At 38.5% G+C, this 24738-nt stretch overlaps 3 protein-coding genes across 5 annotated transcripts; 2 read left to right on the top strand and 1 right to left on the bottom strand.

The window, feature by feature from the left end:
* The first annotated feature begins 3236 nt into the window (after positions 1 to 3236).
* On the top strand, positions 3237 to 7217 carry LOC129717446 (adiponectin receptor protein). Of its 3 annotated transcripts, none has more exons than XM_055667339.1 (5): positions 3237 to 3394; positions 5097 to 5836; positions 5904 to 6091; positions 6166 to 6359; positions 6427 to 7217. In XM_055667339.1, exons 1-5 carry the CDS (start codon positions 3242 to 3244, stop codon positions 6565 to 6567), a joined length of 1416 nt encoding a protein of 471 aa, XP_055523314.1. In that variant the 5' UTR covers positions 3237 to 3241; the 3' UTR covers positions 6568 to 7217. The 3 variants fall into 3 exon arrangements, with proteins under 3 accessions (XP_055523314.1, XP_055523318.1, XP_055523317.1); XM_055667343.1 differs by lacking the exon at positions 3237 to 3394 and adding an exon at positions 4105 to 4149; XM_055667342.1 differs by lacking the exon at positions 3237 to 3394 and adding an exon at positions 4356 to 4514.
* Positions 7218 to 15481: 8264 nt separating this feature from the next.
* Positions 15482 to 17304, top strand: LOC129724177 (alanyl-tRNA editing protein Aarsd1-A). The gene has a single exon (XM_055678858.1). The coding sequence runs from the start codon at positions 16045 to 16047 to the stop codon at positions 17251 to 17253; it is 1209 nt and encodes a 402-aa protein (XP_055534833.1). The 5' UTR covers positions 15482 to 16044; the 3' UTR covers positions 17254 to 17304.
* A 40-nt stretch (positions 17305 to 17344) lies between these two features.
* On the bottom strand, positions 17345 to 17766 carry LOC129724183 (40S ribosomal protein S28). The gene is made up of 2 exons (XM_055678871.1): positions 17484 to 17766; positions 17345 to 17415 (listed from the first exon to the last, which is right to left on the bottom strand). Exon 1 carries the CDS (start codon positions 17696 to 17698, stop codon positions 17501 to 17503), a length of 198 nt encoding a protein of 65 aa, XP_055534846.1. The 5' UTR covers positions 17699 to 17766; the 3' UTR covers positions 17345 to 17415; positions 17484 to 17500.
* Positions 17767 to 24738: the final 6972 nt, after the last annotated feature.

Below are 24738 nucleotides of genomic sequence, written 5' to 3'. Positions count from 1 at the left end.
GTCTGAAAAAAACTTGTTTTTTTGCGCAAACGTGTGCTGTACGATCTGACCCATCGGTTCCCACAGGTCGCATAGTATGCATTTCATAGGAAATTTTCTCTACTTTTCGAATATTAAGGTCCCATTTTGCCCCTTTCTGCCTCGCTGAACAAAAATTTTAATTGAAAATAAAATAGTTTGAATGAAGGCGCATGGTGATTTGTGAAAGTTACGTTGTTTCACAGAAGTAGTTAGTAGTTTCATTCAATTGTTCTAGAAGAACTTAATTGGCTTACGTTCAGGTGTGCAAACAAGGTAAAATAAAACATATAATTATATTAAATTGACATGAATATTAAGTTTTCAAACCATTGCATTAGGTTTTAACATTTTACCCGTCATCGTCAGTATCATCATGACTGAAAATTACTAAATCTTCCACCTCTTATGTGAAAGTGCTTTTCGATTTGTTATTGTGTCTAAAACACGAAACTACCGGATCTGACGCAATTAGCAGCTCACGAAACATGTCACCGATAGTTCTCTCACGTGATCCTTTCTAGGCATTAATTTTCTCGTGTTTTCCGGATTGCTTTATTCATGCATTCCTGGGATCCTTCCGAAAGTTTGTCAATGAGACTCGAAGATTAAACGATTATTTCACATCCTTGAATTAGTAATTTGTGTACTGTTGTTGAACATCCATACAATTTTACGTAGGTAATAATGAACGGTAGCGTTGGACTTAAATTTTGATGCATCAATTCTTTCACCACTCGAAATCGTTGCTAGCAGCGTCTGAAATCGCTAGATTAAATTTAAATCGACTCCTGTTATCTCCAAAGAAAATTCTGCATTGGAAAAAACGTCTTGCTGTAACACCGTTATTGCTACTGCCGAAGCCAGCGTGCGGTTTGTCGACATGTAGACCAAGTTTGACAAAAAAATCTTTTTGAATTCGCTGTTTGATGCTATTGAGCTGATCGATGTTACCTGTTTTTAAATATTGAGAAGAGGTAATATTTCCATTTAATTCTACTCTGAAAATTTATTATGAAATTTAAGTTCAATATTCAATATTAAATTTAAATTCAATATGAAATCTGCTCTCCGAAAAAACTGCAAATATCGACAAATCAAAAAAAGTCTTCACACGGATTCTAAAAATCATCATTTTCAGATAAATTTGCATATCTGGTATCCCTGATTACAATAATACGATGGTGACACGTCACAAATTATTCACTAACGTATATAGACACTGTATTTTTACTAGTATGAAAACATAACGGTAACATATTAAAGCAATGTAACGTTATGTAACATGATTATTTTTGTTACGTAACAATACTTATATTGATGTTATGTAACTACATTAATGTAGGTAATAATCATCTAATTTACATAACAAATTAGATGATTATTTCCTGCTTTGTGTAACATTGTTATATATATATATATATATATATATATATATATATATATATATATATATATATATATATATATATATATATATATATATATATATATATATATATATATATATATATATATATATATATATATATATATATATATATATATATATATATATATATATATATATATATATATATATATCCGCAATAAGCTTCAAAAAATCTTTATTTGCTAAGTTTTTAAAGATTTCTGAATACTTTCGAAAAAGAATCAATAGCAGTGCTATTTCCCTGTAGATCGAGCTAAATATCAAGGAAAAATATAAACATGTTAGGCCAAATCAGTAAACCTTTAGTACCTAATTGTATTAAGTAAACTTTTCGGGCGGTCTAAATAAGCGATTTGAAAATGAAAAACTCTGAAAAATCCGCGTGAATTCCGAAAACCGCGTAAATTCCAGAATTCGCGTAAAAGAAGTGAAAAAAAATCGTGTAAAAAGACCGTGAATATTCTTTACACTACACTACTTGTTCCCTTATATATTTTAATTGTTGCAATGAACAGCCATCGCGAGAGGGATAGATAAGAGTATTACACACGATTTCAATTAGCTGCTCAGTTTGATTTGTTTAGAGTGAAGTCCTGGTTAGTAAAAGTTGGCACTCGAGTTGCACAATCAGAACTATCTTGCGACTATTTGCATGTCGCATCACCAGCAGCGACTGAAGCCACATTGGTAATGGGCGTAAGCGAAATGAAGAATGCACTATGCTTGGGATGGGAATACCATCAGTAACTACTTATAGTTATCAGTGAGGAAAACTATCATTAAGTACATATTAGTAAAGTTTTTCTTTTGCTGATATTGTTTTTTTTTGTAGGATAATTTTCACATAGGCGCAACTAAAAAAAATCTTAGAGGGGCTCTATTCTTCTTAATTTTTTATTGGAAAAAATATCCAAAGCGGTTAACGCTTATTTTTTTAATTGTGTAGTATAGTATCGTAACAAAAAAAAAAAACAAATACAACTAAAAAGATCACTTAAAGGGAGATTGACTCTCCGAACTAATGTGTTGAAAATCTTAACCACAGCCTCAACGCAAACTTCTTCCAGCAAAGCAAAACAAAATGTTTTTAGTCCATTTCTGTATTGCTCATTTTAATAACATTAAATCATCGCCAAAAATTGTTTTATTTCGCTTTCGGATACAAGAGCTTTCAAATGTCGCAAAGAGCGCTCCCATTTCACACAAGGAATTTTTTAGCCCCCAAGAATTTTCCACAGAATGGTTGTATTCAATATACCGTATTGCATCAAGTTTTGAGCAAATAAGCTATAATGTAACTTTTTGCACTAAAAAATCAACGACACATGAATTTTCTCATCAATCTTAAGGCCCAAATACACACGCGGCGCAATGACACCGACTCCATACAAAATAGGAGGCGTGAAATTAGATAAATGTTACGTAACATTTCGATAATCTTGAAATGTGCATAATTAATAACAATCGCAACGTAACAATTGCATTACCAAAAGGATATTTCGTTACATTACAAGTACAGCATTTTTGTGACATTGCAGTTACGTTAAATACTGTTACATAACAATGTTATCATTTTTTTAGTAACAGTTATGTTGCAATTAGATAACTTTGTAACTTAACAATGTTACTTTTGTGTTACAGAACAGCAACATTGTGTTACATTCAATGTTGACCGGGTAGTGTCTTGTCCCTAGACTAGAACATATTTTCAAATCTGGCATCTCGGAACCAAAGTGCGGAATAGGGTTGCCAAAAAATGACGTTTTGTTGTCATTGTTCTCTTTATCGTGTATGTGTCGTATTACGTGTACGCGTTTTGAGAGTGTGTTGAGCCAATCGTGCATGGATCGATTTTTCCCTGCTGACTGGTTCTGTTATTTTCTTTTCGAATTGCACACTTTTGTCGATCGGAAACGCTCCGAATTGAGGAAAAAAAAGGAAAAGGTTCGATCTCTACCTTCATAGTGCTTTGACTGATTGAGTTTCGTAATCAGGACTGATAAATAAAAAGTGAAGTGAAGCCCAAATGTGTCTATAGAAATCACGTAACACTTGGAGTATTGGTTCCTAAAATTCCAATCTATAAAAGGGGAATATTTGTTGCTTCCTGTAACAATCTAACAGTGAAGGGCTTTGTCTACTGAGTCGTTCATTGGTTGATCGGTTAGCTGAAATCGATAGTGGATCTTTCAGGAACTGTGACATTCAACAGCGTTGTACGCATTTTCTTAACTGGAATAAAGTGCGATTCAGCTGGACAAGCAATTTTTTTTAATTATTGATATGTTATATGCTTAGCTGCGAGAAAAAGAAACTAACTATTTCAATTTGCGCAATACATTTAGCTTTATACTTGAGTGAGTTCAAGTTGTTTGAGTGAATAAATTATGCAATATTCTTTCTTGTTTCCAATAGGACTCGATAAGTGAAACAAAACCTAAACTAAATGCTAAAGCTTGTTTTTTGAATCACTTTCAAATTTATTCAAAAACGCATTTTAGGCATTGTTTCTGAATGTTCAAGAAATAACTTCTCAAACGCAACAAAATTATTAGATTAACTACGTTTAATATTCTTTCCGACTACTGAATGAATTACCGATGCATTGATTGCCTGCATGGCCATGATTGAGCTTTGCAAATTGGTTCGCGCACCGATATCACGTGGCCTCTGCTCTGAATGCGAGTTTTATTATATAGGTACATACATTATGTGTCACAAAAGAGTGATAATCGTTGAGCTTAAATGCGAAGATACCGGCTACGAACTGTGGAACTTCAGGTTAACGGGTTATCAATATATTCGTTGAAAGTATACTGATAACGCAAAGCAAACATGTTTGCATGGCATGCACGTAACATTCGTAGGTTAAATGTAAACTTCTGACTGTATTACGTGAGCCCTTTGCATCATCTCAGTGATCAATAAGCATCGCTTTCATTGTTAACGGTCTAATAAAGGTTAAGAAAATATGGCTTCTCTACTTAATTACTTAAACACGACAACAATTTGAACAAAAACATTGGTTAGATTAGGAACAAAAGGCAAATTGGTCAACAATCAAGTATGTAACATATTATACATAATGAGATAATAGAAAAATCATGACAGTCGGCTTAACGTAAATTTGAGTAGTGGGTGTAGTTGGTATTGGTCTTACCATGCATACAACACAACCTATCCCAACAGAAAAAAATTATCTCCATTTAGGTATATTCATTCATGGGCTAACACGAATATTCTTGGTGGAAGGAATTTCAAGATAAATAAGAACAAGAGTGTTAAATTTGCTAGCTATAACTTGATTATCATAGAAAATTCTCAAGGTTGTAAGCTAGAACAAATCAATTTCATTGTTTAATTTTGTCGGTCTGATTCCGCCATTTGTTAGTGGCAATCACCGACGCCCGGGAAGGCGTCCAGACTTATTATTTGGAACTTTGGACGAACATATGCTAATACGGGTAATAGCCCTGATAGCATGAATAGCATACAGTAAAAATGCAAAGGGAAATCGAAGTTGGCCGGTACTTTTCTTGAACGCGTGGCACATGCTTCTGATCACTTCCAAATGTATTTTCGTCGTTTTGTTTGAATAACATGATGTACTGATATCGCTTCTCTAATAAATTACTTGTTTCTACAGATGACATCACGTTTCGAGCTCGATGAGGCCATTCTAAGTGATGTTCCTCTTGATGCGCTGTCAGTTTTTCAAAGACGGCCACTCCCGGACGATGACATACTGAATGTTGTGGGAGCTGATTACACCATCCGTAAGCGCCGCGTTTGGGCTCCGGAGGAGGAAGATTCTCTCGCATCGGAAGACATAGACCTACTGGATGACGATGACGAACTGGAAGAAGAGGAAGACGACGGAGTCGGCTGTCCGTTGCCTTCCACCCCGGAGGATACTCAGTTGCTGGAAGCAGAAATGACGGAGGTGTTAAAGGCGGGTGTACTCTCGGATGAAATCGACCTTGGAGCCTTAGCTCATAACGCTGCCGAACAGGCGGAAGAGTTTGTCCGTAAAGTGTGGGAAGCATCGTGGAAGGTGTGCCATTTCAAGCATCTACCATCATGGTTGCAAGACAACGATTTCCTACATAAAGGTCATCGACCGCCGCTGCCCTCCTTCAGCGCTTGCTTTAAGTCGATTTTTCGTATCCATACCGAAACCGGCAACATTTGGACTCACCTACTAGGATGTGTAATGTTTATCGGGGTGGCAACATATTTCATGACGCGGCCATCATTTGAAATGGAACTCCAGGAAAAATTGATTTTCATGGCGTTCTTCGTCGGTGCGATAGTTTGTCTCGGATTTTCGTTTGTCTTCCACACGCTTTGTTGCCACTCAGAGATGGTTGGCAAGCTTTTCTCCAAGTACGTATGCGGAATTCGGTCCCCAAATTGTTTTATCTTATGATCTTTCTGATTCTTTTTTCAACAGACTAGACTATTGCGGAATCGCACTACTAATCATGGGTTCATTCGTACCCTGGTTATACTATGGATTCTATTGTCACTACAAGCACAAACTGATATATCTGACGGTTGTTATTGTACTTGGAATGACATCAATCATCACTTCTTTGTGGGATAAATTTTCACAACCGAATCTCAGACCATTGCGTGCAGGTAAGTATGCTCCCGGGAAAATCATAAAATATCTAATTAATTTGTTTTTATTTTTTATTAATTCATTACGCTAGGAGTCTTCATGAGCTTCGGTCTATCCGGTATTATTCCAGCCATTCATTACGTCCTGATGGAGGGTTGGTTTAGTAAAATATCTCAGGCCAGTCTCGGATGGCTGATTCTTATGGGACTGCTGTATATCTTAGGTGCTCTATTCTACGCACTTCGGGTGCCCGAGCGATGGTTTCCTGGAAAATGTGATATTTGGGTAGCCTCTGTTCGCTAGTGGTTTATTTTTAATGTATCTCAATTGCTTCATTTTCTCATCATAACAGTTTCAATCACATCAAATTTTCCATGTCCTGGTATTAGTGGCCGCGTTCGTACACTATCATGGAATTAGTGAGATGGCAATGTACCGAGTTACGGTTGGAGAGTGCGATATTCCACATCAGCATCCAGCGATCGGATTTTGAAACGTTCGCTGGACCGAACAGAGATGCTACAAAGAAGCAGATTGTTGATTGTTTTCTTTCGTCGAAAATATATATTTTGCAAATCCTTTTTTGATATTTATAAGTAAAAAATGTATTTTTTTTGTTTTCAATAATGAAATATTAAATTAGTTTAATTGATAAAAATGGAACAAATTTTAAAGGAAAAAAAAAAATTTTTTTTTATAGTACTATTTTCAAATTAAAAATATAAACTACTTAGATATTATTTGACGGATTTCGAATCAAGCAGATCGCTTATGAGTCTTCATGGAATCACGATAATATATGTAAGGGACATGGCTGAGCCGAGCTTGAACTACTTAGCTCGATCCAGACAAATATTGAAGTAAAAATGAAACGTTCCCATGATAACACCACTTACCGTAATATGAAGATAATTGTGAATCCCAAATAATTGGCTTATCATGCATCACGTTCACGTACAAGTGTGTTTTAGGATAGTGCTAATAACGAAATTATAGTAAATGAGTCTATATGGTTTATTTTCGAATTATGGTAACAGATAAATATTTGTGTAAAATATAATTTATTATAACTGATTTCTGGTGATTCGCCGGTTATAACATAACACAAAATATCAATAAATCTGCATTAGTGGTATAACTAAACGTGTGTTTGAAATTTCGGAATTATTCGAAAACCAATGAACAGAACTAGAAAAAATATTTCTAGTATTTTTATAAAAACGGTTGGGCAGTGCGTACCAACAGTACACCCGTATCAGGTGGCCTAAAACAGACCCTAGTGTGGTCCTAAGTGGAATACCCAGCAGAAGGAGGAGTTGTTCTCCTAGGAGGGCAGCTTGCTTGAGCGTCTGGGCGGCTCAAACAACGTCTGATCCTGTCGCGAGACTAGGCATCCGCAGCCCTAGTAAGGCAGCATGCCGAAATTAAACCACAACGAACAATCAACAATTGCATACGGACCGGAACAATCGGCAACGACATAGGCGCCGAGAAAAGGACGATGATTGGAAGCTCAGTACATGGAACGGTACATGATCGCTGAACGCCCCTAGTGGCAACCGGTTTCTGTTGAATCAGCTAGAACCCCGTCACGTCGACATCGTTGCGCTCCAGGAGTTTTGCCAGAAAAGAGAAGGTACGGAGGATTTGTGGCCGCAGGGCACAGTACTACCAGAATACTACCGCAGCTTCCCGAGGACTAGCAGCTCGAAGTACCTTTATTCCCGAAAGGACATCCACAAAACCACCTGGAGATCACCAAACCAACGTACGGCAAACCATCGACGGTCGGTTGTTATCAGACATTACAAACGTACGCACCAATCGTGGTGCGGATATTGGCTCGGACCACTAACTAGTTGCGGTATCTTTGCGCTCAAGTTATCGACCGTAAACCACGCGCGACATCGCCAAATTTAGTGACTCAACATCAAGCAGCTGAGGAGGAATATGCGCAACAGCTCGAAGCCGACGGGGAATGTGAGGCAGCGATGAACGAGAAGAATCGGACCGGGGCGATGTACCTAGGCAGGTCAACGAAAGAAAACAAGGCTATTACAACATGACCGCGATTCTCAGACGAAAGAAGCGCCAGCAAGAGGGTTGTGAATATGAGGAGCTGGAGCAGCTGCACCGTGCCAGTGATACGCGGAAGTTCTATGGGAAGGTAAACCAGTCTTGCAGAGGCTATGCGCCGCAAGCCGACATGTGCAACGCCGTGGATGGGAACCTTCTCACGGATGCCAACGAGGTAGTCGACAGCTGCAAGGAGTACTTCGATGGACACCTGAATGGTGATACAGTAAACAAAAGCGGAGCAGAAACTGACCTAGGAGCACCAGTAGCAGATGATCAAGTACCAGCCCCCGATGTTAATGAAGTTCTTCGTGAGATCGGGAAGCTGAAGAACAACAAAGCCGGAGGTAAAGACGGACTGCCGAGCGAGCTTTTAAAACATGGAAGAGCGGCGCTTGCTAGAGCACTGCAATGGGTCATTTCCAGGATCTGGGAGGAGGAAAAACTGCCAGACGAGCGGATGCAAGGAGTCGTCTGCCACATCTACAAGAAACTACTGCGGTATCTCGCTTATCAACGCTGCCTACAAAATACTCTCACAGATCCTGTTCCATCGTCTATTACCTTTTACCAGGAGGTTTGTGGGCCTGTACCAAGCGGGCCACCATCGAGCAGATCTTTTCAATCCGACAGATCTTACAGAAATGTAAGTGTAAGTGCCTACACATCACATCTTCATTGACACTTGCGTACCCGACCCTCCGGAGCCGAAAAATGAAAATTCTTTTACCTGCCATTCCGCAAGATCTGAACCGATTTTAATCAAACCTTTTTCGAAAGATCACAAATTTATCATAGTTTTTGGGGCAGTAGGAGACATTTCAAAATTATACGTTGTTCCGGATTTATCGAGGGGAACCGTAGGGTGAGTACCCTTCCAGAGACACAGGCTAGATTACAAAAGGCAGCGAAACCTAGCTTGCGACATATCAAACTTTAAGTTTTTGCAAAAGAACACTATTAACAATCGACATTCGGCCACTAAGACGACTAATGGCCGTTCCTGTCCGAGTTTTTTGATATGCCGCAAGCTAGGTCTCGAAACCATTCCCAGAACCGATTTCCGGAACTCGGCCAGTAGTGGCCAAAACACGCCCAAGTGGCCAAATACCGATCGCCAATAATGTTGTTTTGCAAAAACCTAAAGTTTGATATGTCGGCTAGGACTAAACCTAGACCAGTTGGGTTGGTTGTGGGTGGATCACGTTACCCCACAACCATCGACACCTATGTCGGTGTTGGGATTCTAACCCAGGCGTCGAGCGTGGTTGTTCGAGTTCTACTGGGCGTCTGGCATTTACTAAGCGGGAAATTCCTTTTGTTTAATTTCTCCTGGACATTCAACATTTGGCTAAGCGGGAAAGCTTTGGAACAAAAATATTGGATTCTAAAACCACGTTAATTTGAAAATCTGCATAAATAACCTTTCAGAGAAAATCCGCGTGAAAATAATCTGACCTTTTTAAATGTTAATCCAGATAAATTTTCAATCGCAAGTTTGCAAAGTTGCTTGGTTGAATAAGACCTACACACCCACAATGTTCGATTAAATTCTGCTAGAGTGCTGCAAGTTCAAAGAAAATTAGTACCCAACAGGGAAAAAACCGCCAAAATCAACACCCATGCTTAATAAATTCATACCTCGATGATACTTACCTTACCAAACAGTCCCAAGCCGTGGTGTGGCTTTTGCTGTACGTAAGAGTATTCTCTATTCCACTCGGTCCATGGCTACAGTTCGCCAGCTCTGCAGTCTGCGTAGGGCCCGCAGGTCGTCTACCACCTGATCGATCCACCTTGCCCGCTGTGCACCTCTCCGTCTTGTCCCTGACGGATTGGTTTCAAGAACCATCTTTACTGGGCTGTCGTCTGACATCCTTACAACATGCCCAGCCCACCGCAACCTGCCTATCTTAGCGATGTGGACGATAGATGGCTCTCCAAGCAGCTCCTGCAGTTCGTGGTTCATTCGCCTTCTCCACACTCCGTTTTCCATCTGTAGTCCACCGAAGATGGTACGCAACACCTTCCGCTCGAAGACCGCAAGGGCGCGTTGGTCCTCCACAAGCATAGTCCATGTCTCATGCCCGTGAAGGACTACCGGTCTGATCAGCGTCTTGTAGATGGTTAACTTGGTGCGGCGACGAATTCTACTCGATCGGAGCGTCCTCCAGAGACCAAAGTATGCACGACTTCGTACCATAATGCGCCGTTGAATTTCTCTGCTGGTATCGTTGTCGGCAGTTAGCCCAGATACACGAACTCATCAACCACCTCGATTTCATCACCACCAATTCGAACTCGAAGTGGGAGGTTAGCACTGTCCTCTCGTGAACCCCTTCTTTTCATGTACTTCATCTTCGATGCATTGATGACCAGTCCAATCCGTTTGGCTTCAGCCTTTAGTCCGATGTACGTATCCGCCATCTTCACAAAGGTCCGAGCCACAATGTCGATATCGTCGGCGAAACCAAACAGTTGAACCGACTTTTGGAATATCATGCCACCCGTGTTAATCCCCGCTCTTCTAATGACACCTTCCAGGGCAATGTTAAACAGTAGGCACGAGAGACCATCACCTTGCCTTAGACCTATACCTCGATGATTCCTTGGTTAATTTTCAATCTTTGGCTACCAATGAACTCGAAATAAATTCTGATTTATTGACAACATATAAACCTGATTGAAACAGAATGTCAGAAAAAGTTCTACCCATTGCAAAAATGTACAGTTTGGAACACACTTCGGAAATCTCAAGTAATACTAGGAAACTAGGACAGTTTTCCACTAATATGAAACCTGGTTTGTCAAAACTGATTCATTTTTCGTAAAGGTTTGGCCATTTAAAAATTGACAGAATTTTGCATGCTTCAATTATTTCCTTTATTATACAACCTTCAAAACGAACTTCGGCTTGAAACTACTCCGTAGAAAGCACTCCCGGCTTGAAACCCGAAGACTTTTCAAAACAAACTCGTCCGGTTGTTTGAATTTTTTTTCCCAGTAACGTAAGATTTGTCATACAAGGCCTTAACACAATGGATACGTTGCGGCTGCGTTTGCGGCAATTTGACAGTTAGCCCATACACTTACTGTCAAATTAACGTCAACGCAATGCAAACGTATCCATTCTGTTTGGGCCATCACTGTCTCTGTTTTTAACAGATTTACATAGCAAAATTACATTTGACGAATATCGTTTGCGGGGGAAAAAATGGACAAAAATTTCCGCTTTTTCATGGGTTTACCTTTAATCGCACTGACAGAACTACTCATGCATCATTAATCATAGTAACCTATGACGTAGCAAAAAAAATTTGACAGATCTATCAGTCAAACGTGTTAGCGAAAAAAGTGAAGCCACTCCGTTCAGAAGTGTGCGCGTTCAAAGAACGGTACCCCGCCGCGTCAAAAACGGACATCATGTGGCACTTTGTGGACGCCGGGTATGCCCGTTCTGACATCTACAACATCTTGACACTATTGGACAACGATCAGAGCATCGAAACAAAGCCCGGTTCCGGACGGCCAACGACCCTGATCGACAAAAAGCTTCAAAGGATGCTGAAGAGGAAGGCCGAGGGAAAAGTGGCTAAATCGCTGCGTGCACTTGACCGGGAGGTTGGTGCATGCGCTAAAACAGTGAAAAAGTATCTGGAGAACATGGACATACATGTCAGAAAGCGGCAGTCTCATCCACTGGCCTCGGAGCTGCAGGCAATGACGCAGCGACAGCGGTTGAATAAGATGGTCAAGTCGATTTTCCCGGCGAATCGCGACGTGACAGTGGTGATGGACGACTAGACCTATCTCACCCTGGATGGCAACGACTAGCAGGGCTCTTCGTATTTTACCTCCCCCACGAAGGAAGTGAGCACCGAGGTAAAGTTTATTTCACAGGCCAAGTTCCTCAAGAAGATGCGGCTGTGGCTGACAATCAGCGAGAAGGCGATGTCAAAGTTGCTCTTCTTTCGCTCCGGGCTAGCCGTGAACGGGAAAATTTATATGTAGTACGAAGTGCCTGCCAGAAGTTGCGTCGTTTATCAAGAAATACCATTAGCGCGAAGACACGGTGTTCTGGCCAGATTTGACGTCGGCCAACTGATCGAAGCGATCGTTGGAGGAGATGGAGCGGCTGAATATCGATGTGGTACCGAAGTCGGTGAATCCGCCCAATGTCCCCCAGCTGCTTCCCATCGAGAATTTCTGGGCAAACTTGAAGCGCAAGATCTATTCCAACAATTTTGTCGCGAGAAAGTTAGGAGGAATTCATAAAAAAACGAAGAAAGAGCTTGAAAACATGGCTACACGCATGTTTTCGTCCCCCATGGCGATTGTTTTTTTTTTTTTTTATTCTCGCTAATTTTCCGTCGGTCTAGTTCCGCCACTGTTGTGGCCAATCACCGACGCCCAGGGAGGCGACTCCACACCCAGGACCCTAACTCACGACCCGTTTATTAACGGACCGGCGCCAACGGCTTTACTTCCTCATGCGATGGAAGGCGTGATCCCAGAGATTTTTCGCCTCAGAAAATCTCCCGGTGTCGGCTAGAATTGAATCTAGACCAGTTGGGTTGGTTGTGAGTGGATCACGCCACCTCACAACCATCGACACCTATGTCGGCGGTGGGATTCGAACCCAGGCGTCGAGCGTGGTTGGCGGAGACGTTACCAACCACACTAGGCCCCCGCCTGATGGCGATTGTTATCGATGTCCGTTTTGGGCGATAATTCCCATCACTAGTTAGTTCAGCTTTTTTCGTTTGCTAAAGCCTGTATTACACTCTTTGTCCAATGGTCAAATATTTGACCTTCTGACATAATGGTTAAATTTATTTGACATCATGGTTGTTGTTTGCCCGTGTTTGTCCCATGTAACAATTAGAGAGTGACAAACAATTATCTTTGACCAAATTTTTATCTGTCAAAAAGTGACAAATATTTGACGCTTGGTCAAAGAGTGTATTAGAGCCTTAAGCAATTTCAGAGTCCAGAGAATAGGAGTACTTTGTGATAACTTCGTATGCCTAAACGTAAACAAAACGAGTGAGAGATGATTTGTGCTTGTGAAGTAGGTACAAGGGATATAACTCTCACTCGTTTTGTTTACGTTTAGACATACGACCTTATCGCAAAGTAGTCGAGAGTTCATTTGAATTCCATTTATACAATGTGATTATGATCAACAATATGCAAAATGTATTTGTAAACGCTGAAATTGAGTTGCGGATTTATTTAAGTCTAATGATCTCGAACGCAACTAGGGAAAGGTCTCTTTCAAAGATGAAACTGATTAAAAATAGGTTGCGTACGACTATGAAGAATGAAAGGCTGTCAAATTTGGCATTGCTAAGTAACAAGTACGATATTCTGAAGGAGTTGAATGTTGATTATTTAATTAATAAGTTCTCTGCGAAAACAAACTCGTAATAAAACATTCTAACAAATTTTTGGTAACTTTTCAATAATAAATAAATGATTTTAACTCGTACGATGAATAAAAAACACGGTTTTGTTTTATTGTGAGGCCCCAACTTAAAACTGGGCCCTGGGCCCCCATAATCATAAATTCGGCTATGGGATTATATGTACATATATTGTCCTTTCAAAAAAAAATTAGAATGCAGGGTATTTTTAAGAAAAAGAAGAAGCAACACCCGCAACTGACAGACATCTCAAACACTGGTAAAAAAGTGCTGTAAGGAATAGCACTCGATACACGTTCAACTGGGGATAGTTAAATGTTCGTAATTGAAATACAAAAATATCCGAATAAGTTTTATTCTCTACACCTCATTAGTTAATTTGAGTCTTTTTCATTAAGCAGACAGTATATGAAGTAGAGAGAACGAAAATTAAGCGAACTGGAAATATGATATATTTCCAGTTCGCTTAATTTTCGTTCACTCTACTTCATATACTGTCTGCTTAATGAACTTGCGTGTTAACGGGAAAAAGCCGTTGTTAAAAATAGAAATTCAGTTCGAAAAATAGAGTCTTTTTATTGGTTTCTTAGGTTTTCGTTTGTCTTGATCGAGCAAAGAATATCATATTCATCATCAAAGGTATGTACGATTTATTGCCATCAGCGATGGGCACCATTTCGCCTGTTTTTAGATCGGTTAGTGAATATGATACGACAACATCGGGTACGGGTTTGTTAAAGTTCGCATGCTTTTGGCGATTTGATGTATTTATCACAACAATGCCATGATATATAAACTGAAAGTCGTGGGACAACTATGTCTATAAAGCTCAATTTTGAAGATGCAGGAGACAGACATAGAAACGATGCGCTGTACACTTTTGCGGTACTGGAAAACATCTATGTTAACTCAGGAAACAAATTTTCAAAAAAAAAAAAGACTTTCTGAAGAATAGAAATTCTCAAGCTGGAACCAACAGAAGTTATGGGGAAACTAGGCCTTCGAATTTCGTTTAGCGGTAGGGCTCAGAAGCTTCGGTTTTTCGAAAAATGTCCTCAATGGTAAAAATAAATTAAAGCTGAGAGAGTTACCCAGCTGAAAAATATATAAATATTTTTTTTTTACTACAAAAGGTCAAAATAATGGTCGCAGTGGGCATATATCAAGATGGCTTGACAAAGTAATTTTTTTTAATTCTTTTATCACCAATATTTAGTGGTTAATTTGTGAGTTTGAAATCCAATTTATGGTAATTTGTGGTTAAGTGGTTTCCGAGAAATTTTCAAAAAACTGAGTCAAGCCATCTTGAAACTTGATTTTTCTTTAAATGAATCGGACAACGATGATATATAGATCAATCGAAAGCTCTTAATTTGTGGTTCACGAAAATGTAATTTTAACGTCATAATTACTAGTGTTTGTACAAAAATTTGTGTTTTATTGTTCACGTAGTTCTACGTTTTGTTTATTTGTTGATGACGCTGCTGTCCGCTAGTGGCGTTGGCTGTTTGCGGTGTTTGTCATTTGCGGCTTGTGATCAGAGATGCCAGATATACAGACAAATCTGTATTATACAGACTTTTTGTGTTGCGATACAGACACGCATAAGCCTACAGATTTTATACAGACATTTAGTATAATACAGATATTACACAGATATCTGATATTCTACATAATGGTTTTACCAGTATACACAAAAAAAAAACGAACACAAAAACCAAAAGTCACTGTAGCCGTTGCTGGAAAAAGTGAACTAGGAACTGAACACTTTGCTGAACATATTAATCTTGCGTTTTTGAGAGTGAAATCATGACAACGGGAATCGAGTCAGGCTATAGGAGTTTTTATCGGCCCCGTGGGAACTAATCTGCCTGTTTCGCCCTCAGTAACAAACAGCTGATTGTCTCGATCGATTGCCATGCAGGTTATATTGGTGAAAAGACCGTTTGTTCTATTCGGAGCAATATCCAACGTTGAAGAATTGCTTAAAATGCCCCAAACCTTGAAGGTACTATTTTTATAACCGCGAGACTTCTGCCATCATGTATCAGTTTAGCTACATTACGACGAACGACGATTTTTATCACGGGAAAGACTTACTTCTATGTGTTACTTAGATTTAAAAGATAAATAAGTTATCGATTAATCGACCAACTATGATAGACTCGAAAAAGAACAATCAAAACAAGCAATAAAACAAAACAATCTGACAGGTCGACAAATAATTAGGTTTCAATGTATCGGTAACTTTTTTTCGCAGCGGTATACAGACTTATACAGACTTGCCAAAAAAAAGTCTGGCATCTCTGCTTGTGATAGCCAGAGATAAGATGAAATATAAAATAACGAAAATAACCAGCTCTTGAGCCAAAAATAAGAAAAACAAAATTACACCGGAAGCGTTCAAAGTGACGGAAACAAAGCACAGCGTAAGTTTGTGCATAAGGCAGGCGTAAAATTGGTCAAATATGGTTTTCAAGTGCCAGGAGGACAGCTTCCTGAAAGAGTATAGCTCCAAATGTGTGTCCTGCGAACGAACCGATGGTGGTTTCAATGTAGTCTTCGAAGACACCGTACTATTTCCGGAGGGAGGCGGTCAACCGTCAGACCGTGGTTGGCTAAACGAGCATGCAGTGAATGTTATTTTTCGACAAGGAGCTGATGCAATCCATTTCTTGGAGGGAGAGGAGCAGCCGTTCCAGGTTGGGGATCAAGTTACACAGAAGGTGAACTGGAATCGAAGGTTTGATCATATGCAGCAGCATTCGGGACAGCATCTGATTACCGCAATATTTGATAGAGAGTTTGGTTTCAATACTCGTTCCTGGTGGCTTGGTACAGATGATTGTTATGTGGATCTAGACGCTAAAGATGTTTCGAGGAAACAGCTTGAAACAGTCGAGCAAATCTGCAATCAGCTGATCGTCGACTGCACACCAGTTAACGTGAAAGTTTACCAACAGGATGACCCGATGCTGAAATCGGGATTAACACGAACCCGTGGTTTGCCGGAGGATGTTTGCGGTCCACTACGGGTGGTTACCATTGATGGGATAGAAAGCAATATGTGCTGTGGGACTCATGTGAAGAACTTAGCGCAATTACAAGTCATTAAACTTTTCAATGTTGAAAAAAGTAAAAGCAAATGTTTAGTACATTTCCTAGTTGGTGGACGAGTATTGCGGAAGCTAACCGAATGCTACGAGCGGGAAGTTCAGTTTACTAACCTGTTGAATGGTGGACCGCCTTCGCATGTAGATTTGATTGAAAAACTACAATCGACTTTGAAATCAGCTCAAAAAACTTCCAAAAAGCTTACCGCTGAGTTAGCCTCACTAGAAGCAGAAAAACTTAACAAAATAGACCCAAAGCCGCGATTTTACGCCATTAATCGTCTAGATGGAAATGATTCCGATTTCATTAACGTATTTGCGAGGCTAGTCACTCTAACCGATTGTTTTTTGTTCTTGACCAACGGCGATGAAAGTGGTAAAGGACAGCTGCTGCTGCTCGGTAATCCGAAAGATATTGAACAACTTGGAGATAACATTTGTAAACTACTAGAGGGTAAAGGTAAAGGCAAGGGAACACGGTTCAATGCTAAAGTCAGTAAACTAAGCGCAGTTGCTGAATGCCACAAACTAATCGAACAATACTTCAGCTCAAAAGCCGATTGATATTTTGTGCTCCAGATAAAAATAATGGAATAAAGCCCGATTACAAACCTATTTGGGAATTGTTTGTCATCGTTTATTGAAATTCCAAGCGTTGTTCTTACATTTTTATTCGCCAGTAATCAATTGTTTTCATCACCGGCGTTGAAGTTCATCGGAAGTAACCTGTAACAAAACAATCGAAACATTTTAATCCGCTTCAACGAGTAGTATATATTAGTTTTAAATTACACCTTAGATTCTGGTCGTTTTATCGCAATCTCCTGGCTTCACGTTCGGATTCAAGCAGCGTCAGAATATCACCTTCGCGCACTGGTCCCTTGACGTTGCGGATGATTTGACGGTTTTGTTCACTGATGAATTCCACCTTCACCTGGGTACACTGACCCTGGGACCCAGTACGACCGAGTACTTTGATTACACGAGCTAGAACAACGGATTTATCCATGATTTTCGCTTATTACTTTGCAAAGCGCACGTGTGGCTTCAGGCAACAAAATACTAGAAAAGAAAGAGGCAATCGATGCTGTCAAATTAAGAGCTATAACATTGACAGAAAAACGAACCGAGTAAAGTATGCAGCGATACGAATGATGGTTTCCGGGAGTGTCTACACTTAACTAAAAACACTAGAGAAATTAAATTCTAGATCTCGCAAGCAAAAACCGTGCAAATAAAAAATCCTCAAAATATATTCCATGTATTCCAAGTTTGAAACATACCTGTTGAGGCACATTACTTGTGCGAAGAATACAATTCAGATAGTTCAATGAATGAATTATAATCATTCACATTCACATTCGATTCTAAAGATACACTCTAGGATACACTATAAAAACTCGACACGTTACTGCCAAGTGGATTCCACTTACTTCTGTGCTAATAGATGAAACATTTCATATCTAAGTGGAATGCACTTGCGTTTCACTTCACAGCACAAAATCAAGTGTCTTACACTTCGGTTTGCCATGTCATGCATACCAAAATACAGCTTTTTACACTCAGATTTTAATGCTAAAACGCGTCAATTGCCAAAACTCACCAAAATACCTTGAATTCCATTAAATATCGATATGGGTCGACCTGTTAAAACGAATGGGTTGGTTTATTGGTATTCATGTGTAAAGAGCATTTGGTATGAGCGTGTGATTTTTTTTTCAGTGTACTAAAGATGCAGATTTTCCGGTAACCCTCAGACATACACGCTCATTTTTTGTTACTCTAAAGTGAGTTAGATATCACCCACTTTTGAAAAAAGTGGAGGTACCCTAATTAGGGTACTTTTTCGGTTACTCACTTCTGAGTAAGGGCGTCATACGTCAAAAACTGAGTAGAATCTATTCTGTTCATGCAAACCAGAAATTGACGAAAATGAGTACAAGTTACCCAGTTTGCCTAAATACGGAAATTTGATGATTTCTGTTTTTTGTAAATCTGACTCAATAAATAAAATAAATTCAGAACAATCAAAAACACAGATTTATTTTTCATCGAAACATTAGAAAATTTACTAAATCATTCCCGTGTCTTCATTGAATGCGGTACCCGACCGGTTGACAGTTGCCCGTGAACTGTGACTTACGTTTTTGTGCCAGATAATCCGTCATCATTCGTCACCTAATACTGCGAAGGATTTAAATTGCATCGATTGTTGAGCACTGTACATCAATACAAATGTTTCCGTTTGTTATCACGAATGAAAGTCCGGCTTTAAACGGCATCGTAGAACATACAACATGCGGTTGTTCATTTTGAAGAGATCTTTTAGGTGTTTTCAAATCCTCTGCAATACTGATGTTGGGCTGAAATTATTAATTGATTAAGAAATTATTGATTTGATGACAGATCAGATACTTACTGCTAGCCAACGAATAAAAAGCGACACCAATTGTTCTTCGGAGACCGATAATATTGCTGTTGAAAACTTTTGATATATATATATATATATATATATATATATATATATATATATATATATATATATATATATATATATATATATATATATATATATATATATATATATATATATATATATATATATATATATATATATATATATATATATATATATATATATATATATATATATATATATATATATATATATATATATATATAAATATATATATATATATATATATACTCAGGGGTGAGTAAACATCATAGATAATAACTCAAAACTGAGTAAACATGGTAATTATGAAAATTTGGGTTAATGTTACTCAATTGTCCAGTACTTGATTACTCACTTTTTGACATTTTGCATAAAAATACCAAACTGAGTAGATCAGCTAGCTGGCATCCCGCCATGTTTCGAGGACAAACATCTCAGCGTGTGTGTAAACGAGATCGCATATCACCGCCACTTTTCATACGCATAACATAGCATCTGTCAATGGGGCCCGCAAATTGCGGATTCGCAGTGATGTTAGCTCCTAACGGAGCAAAGCAAATAAGATAGAGATGCCAGCTAGCTGGAGTAGATCCTAATCAGTTAGAGTTAAAATAAAGCATAGCGTGGCAAATCCTTGACAGCGCATTATTGTCGAAGTCTGTCGGAATGATATGAATGTGACAGATAAACGATAAATATCAAAATATATTCACCAATATCGTAGATTATTACCGAAATATTTCTCTTAAAAATAAAGTAGTATAGTCCCTATAGGGACTATACATTGTATACAATGTGAGATTTTTTTATATTAGGTCTAGAATGTTCACTCTCCGTCTGGTATTGGCTTTGTTGCAGAGAATAGCGATTCTGACAATTGATGATAGCAGATAAAATACTCCTGTTTTCGTAAATAAGATTCATTTTTGCAAATAATTAAAAATAATTGATTTCACTTCCACTTTTTTTTCATTTTTTTTGAGTGATAATCACAAAGTTTCCGTTTATTTAATAATGGGTAAAATTTCGGTTTAATCGGTTTACCCGTTAATGGGTAAATCGAGTTTACCCACTAAATGGGTTGGCTCACTTTTTGGCGAAATGGTTGAAAAAGTACCCATTAATGGGTTTTCGACTCTTACCGTGTAGGCTAGGGCCTGAAAATGCAACGATAAATACTTGGTAATATCGAATATTGGAAATATTTCGCAATAAATCAACAGTGTCTTGCCCCTAACTCCAGACGGTAAAACTATCGCCGGCAGGAGGAATTGTGCACAACGGTGATAGAAAGCACTAAAACATTAAGGTATTTTCTGAGTGAATGACATCACTTACGAAAACCACAACAGGGATTATTGATGTGGGTGGTGAAGAAGAGTTAGAAGCCATTGGTCGCCCCTCAGCATCTAATAGCGAATTTCTTTATTCAACTGCGTCAGGGCAAATCTGCCGAGCAATAAAAAAACGGCATCGCCATTTACGAAGCAAGTAAAAAAGAGGTGCCAGATAATCGTTTACGAACTAAGCACGTGCGGTGGTGGGTTGAAGCTGACAAATTTTACAGTGCGCTTCGGGCAGCACGCCATGTCAAAACTGGGTCAAAATCGAGCGAATGAAGAAGGGTTTTGACAGCAGTTAGTGCGCTTCCAGGTCAAAACGAGGTGAGCTGGTGGAATAAAGAAATTCGCTATAAGAGAAGAGTGGCCAAGATGATACCCCGGTGTGCTCCTGGGTTTTCGCTCCAAAGGTGGTTGGCTGATTTTGACAGCACGCGTGTGTGACAATATTTAAAAGGGGTTCAGCTTGCAGTGTTGCTAAACAGCTGGTGTTCAACCCAATCATTGAGTAAGTGACAGTGAAAGATCGTGGACACAATTTTGTTTTGGTTGCGGCATACAAAAGCAAAAAGAATTTGAATGAGGTGCAAGCGTTTGGTTATAAAAACTACTGTGGTTCCGGTCAGGGCATTGAATTTTATCGATTTTCCAAGAATGCAGAAGCTTATCGACCGTGGCTAAAAATGTGCGTGGAATCTGAAAAAGATATTCCAAATTTGAAAATCTCACGCAATAGTCGAATATGCAGTGTAGGTCTAGGGCTAGGTTTTTCTATACTTTTTAACTGTGAGTAATATTCAAAAGCACTTAAATATGAGTGACAAGTTCGAGTTTTGCGTGAGGTCGGACGCCAACCGCGTCAAAGTCGCTAAGCATCGCTTATCTGACATCGCGAAAGAGACTAGGCGCAGCCTTACATCAGATAAAATAAAGAAGAAGAGGAAAATAAAGCCCAGGAAGGACAACTTTACGGCGCAGGGATAGCTGACTGAAGGTAAAAAAAAATATTAGGTGCTTTATTATTGTGAAGTTTCATAGCATTTTGAAACTTTAAACGTGTTTCTCTCGTAACTATGTTTTCAAAATCAGCGAGCAGTAGAACTGAATAAGTTTACATCCATTGACTTGAAATTTTAACTGTAGCTTTTTCATCAGATTATCTGATGAAGTACACACGATTTTAGCGATTGATAAACAACAATAAAAGTTATAAACAATTGAAGTTTTATTTTGTCGAAAAGCATTTTTTTTACCAAACCGGTACCATTTTGAGAAGAAAAATTCTAAAAATATAATGATGTGTACTTCACTAGCGATACTTCTGTAGATAATGTTAAAAATTTTGTTTTGGTTATAGGTGGAGTTGGGCACGACCTTTACCCGACCAACCACTCTTTAAGTTTCTCCATGAAACGAGAACGATCGCTATCGATTAGTTTTGAACCTATATCGACTGATTTCAGTTGTTGTCGTTTCATAAAGGTGCATAAAGAGTGGTTGATCGGGTACTGCTCGCCGCGAAAGAACTTAAAAAAAGCGGTTCACGGCAATCGCTGCACAGCCGCCATTTTGTAAAAATAGCAATTTTTTTTTGTATCCTGCAAGAGTTGCTCAATACAATGATATATTATTCATATACCTCATATCTCAAATGTCCCTTGAAAAAATAATGAAAAAAGCCATGTTTTTTGAGCATTTGGTGGATATTTCCCCTTAAAAATAGGAAAATATCAAATAAATGAAATTTTCTGGCAGCACTAGATTTGCGTAAGGCACATTTTGCCTACCAATCATAAATTTATCACGGCGTCAATATTTCTTTTCAAATGCTTACAACACCACTTATTCATTGTAAGCGCAAATTGTACTGAAAAAACAAACGTTGCACATTCAATCAGATAATAAAAGTTCGGTAATTATCATTACAATTTCGATCGGTAAGTTTGAGAAAATACAGAGTAGTTTGTAAAATTGATATAACTTTACATATTTTCTTTAATCAACAAATAATTTTACTGAATACTGCTATACTTTCTGCTGAACTGTTCGGTAAATAATAATTTTACCGAATATTGGTAAAAAACTACCGGACCAACTGTAGCGCTGTCAAATTTTCTCTATTCGTTGTTCTCCTTCTGGTTGTCAAGTCACATTCTCGGTTGGTTTGAACATTGACGTTCCTGCGAAAGAAAAAAATTGGAGGACGTTTTCTAACAACTTCAGCAAGAAGATGATCGCAAAGAATAAACTTTTCGTAAGTATATGATGATAAAATTTGTTATTTGCTTCTACTTCCGAGCATCTCTTGCATGCTACGTAAATAGTTTACACCGCCATATTAATGGACACATCCGGAAGATCCTCGGTTTTGAAACTATGAGCACAACTGGCATGAAGTTCAAGCACAGTCCACAGCAGTAAAAAACCTTTAATTGATTTTACTCATGCAAATTTGGTGCGGCGAACGTCGATTTTTTATTTTTTTTAGTTTTCAATAGTTAAAATTTTTAATAACATTTGAATAAAAATATTAATATAAATTTACATCATATTTCTGGTTTTCTTAAATAATTAAAAGTGAACAAAAAACAAACATCACAGATCTTTCGGTACTGTCTACACAACTTACAGATTTGATCGGTGGTTTTGGCAACTAATTGCATTCGCCGTTTTCACAAATTAGATCGGTAATAATGACAGAAAGCAACAACAATTTGATTACTGATCGGTCGGTAGTGGTTTATATTACCGAACGCTTTACCGAGCGCTCAGCTGTTGAAAAGTCGGTGAAAAAAAAATGAATTCGGTGATTAAATGTAAGTGTGTGAGTTCTTGTTTTTTCCATCTAAAACGGTATTTATTTCCAGAAAAAGTCTACTGACAATCACGTTTACTCTATTTCATTTGTTTCAGGGCAAACCAACAAAAAAGTGGGTAATAGAAACGCTGGTACCAGAATCAGTGAGTGGTAGATGGAAAATGTATGGAGTTTGACAGCCACACGAGCCCCTTGGTATAAAGACATGGTGAAATGGTATGTCAAAAGCAGAATCGGCCATATCGTATCTCATAATATATCATTTGGATAATTTTAAATTAGAAATATGTCAATGCTACATACGTTGCTACCAATATTCATTAATTTAATAAACAATTTCCAACTTAAAACACCTGAATTTGCGGTATTCAATTGCCTAGTTAGTATTGATATACATCAACAAACACGAAAAAGTTATTCGCTGTTGCATAGTGACGCTTCGTTATCAACCCTCATAAGTGAAAAAACGCTTTCTCACTCCGCGCCTACTTTTCGGTCAAACCGTTACACCATGTTCTACTCATCATGGACATCAATAAAGCTTACTGACAGCTCAGTCGCGCACACTAAAGGCCCAGTTACACACACGACGTAATGACGCCTTCTCCATATAAAATAGAAGGTGTGATAGCCATCACACCTTCTATTTCGTATGGAGAAGGCGTCAATACGACTGTGTGTAACTGGGCCTTAAATATTCGGGTTGTTTGCCTCATAAACGAGGGGCGAGACAGCTTTTATCTGAGTTACTCTTATGCTTGGGAGTAACTTTAATTTACTCAATATTACTCCGAAATTTCCAGATGATTCACATCTTCGATTACCTTGAGAACAAGAAAAATATATGAGCGGTGAGACCGAGTAACATTCATATTTATATTCGCGGTGGGGGAAAGGTTTAAGGATGGATTTTCAGAGACACGAGAGTTACTCAGATTTGCTCTTTATTTTTCACGTTTTCTCAGAAAAACTCAAAATTTCTCACTTTTATCTGAGTTGCTGTTTTACTTGGGAGTTACTCTAATTTACTCAATATTACTCCGAAATTATCAGATGATTCACATCTTTGATTACCTTGAAAGCAAGAAATACATATGAACGGTGGGACCGAGCAACATTCATGTGTATATTTGCGGTGGGGAAAAAGTTTAAGGATGGATATTTAGAGACACGAGAGTTACTCAGATTTGCTCTTTATTTTTCAAACTTATTCACTGTCTTACCCCTCGCTCATAAATGACTCTTGCTTAACTCTACCGGGGTTAAGCAAATCGAAAAATATAATCTTTTTGGATATTTTCGGTACTGGAAATCAAATATTCATTTTGTAAGATACTATCCGTAAACAAATCACACAATCCGCGTAGGAATAAATTAACTTTCAAGTCAGCGAAAGAAAATAAAATTTCGCAATCAATGCAGGCATTTTGACA

This window comes from Wyeomyia smithii, chromosome 1 (assembly GCF_029784165.1).
Source record: "Wyeomyia smithii strain HCP4-BCI-WySm-NY-G18 chromosome 1, ASM2978416v1, whole genome shotgun sequence".
Taxonomy (NCBI): Eukaryota; Metazoa; Arthropoda; class Insecta; order Diptera; family Culicidae; genus Wyeomyia; species Wyeomyia smithii.
This window is presented reverse-complemented; position numbering and strand designations above follow the sequence as displayed.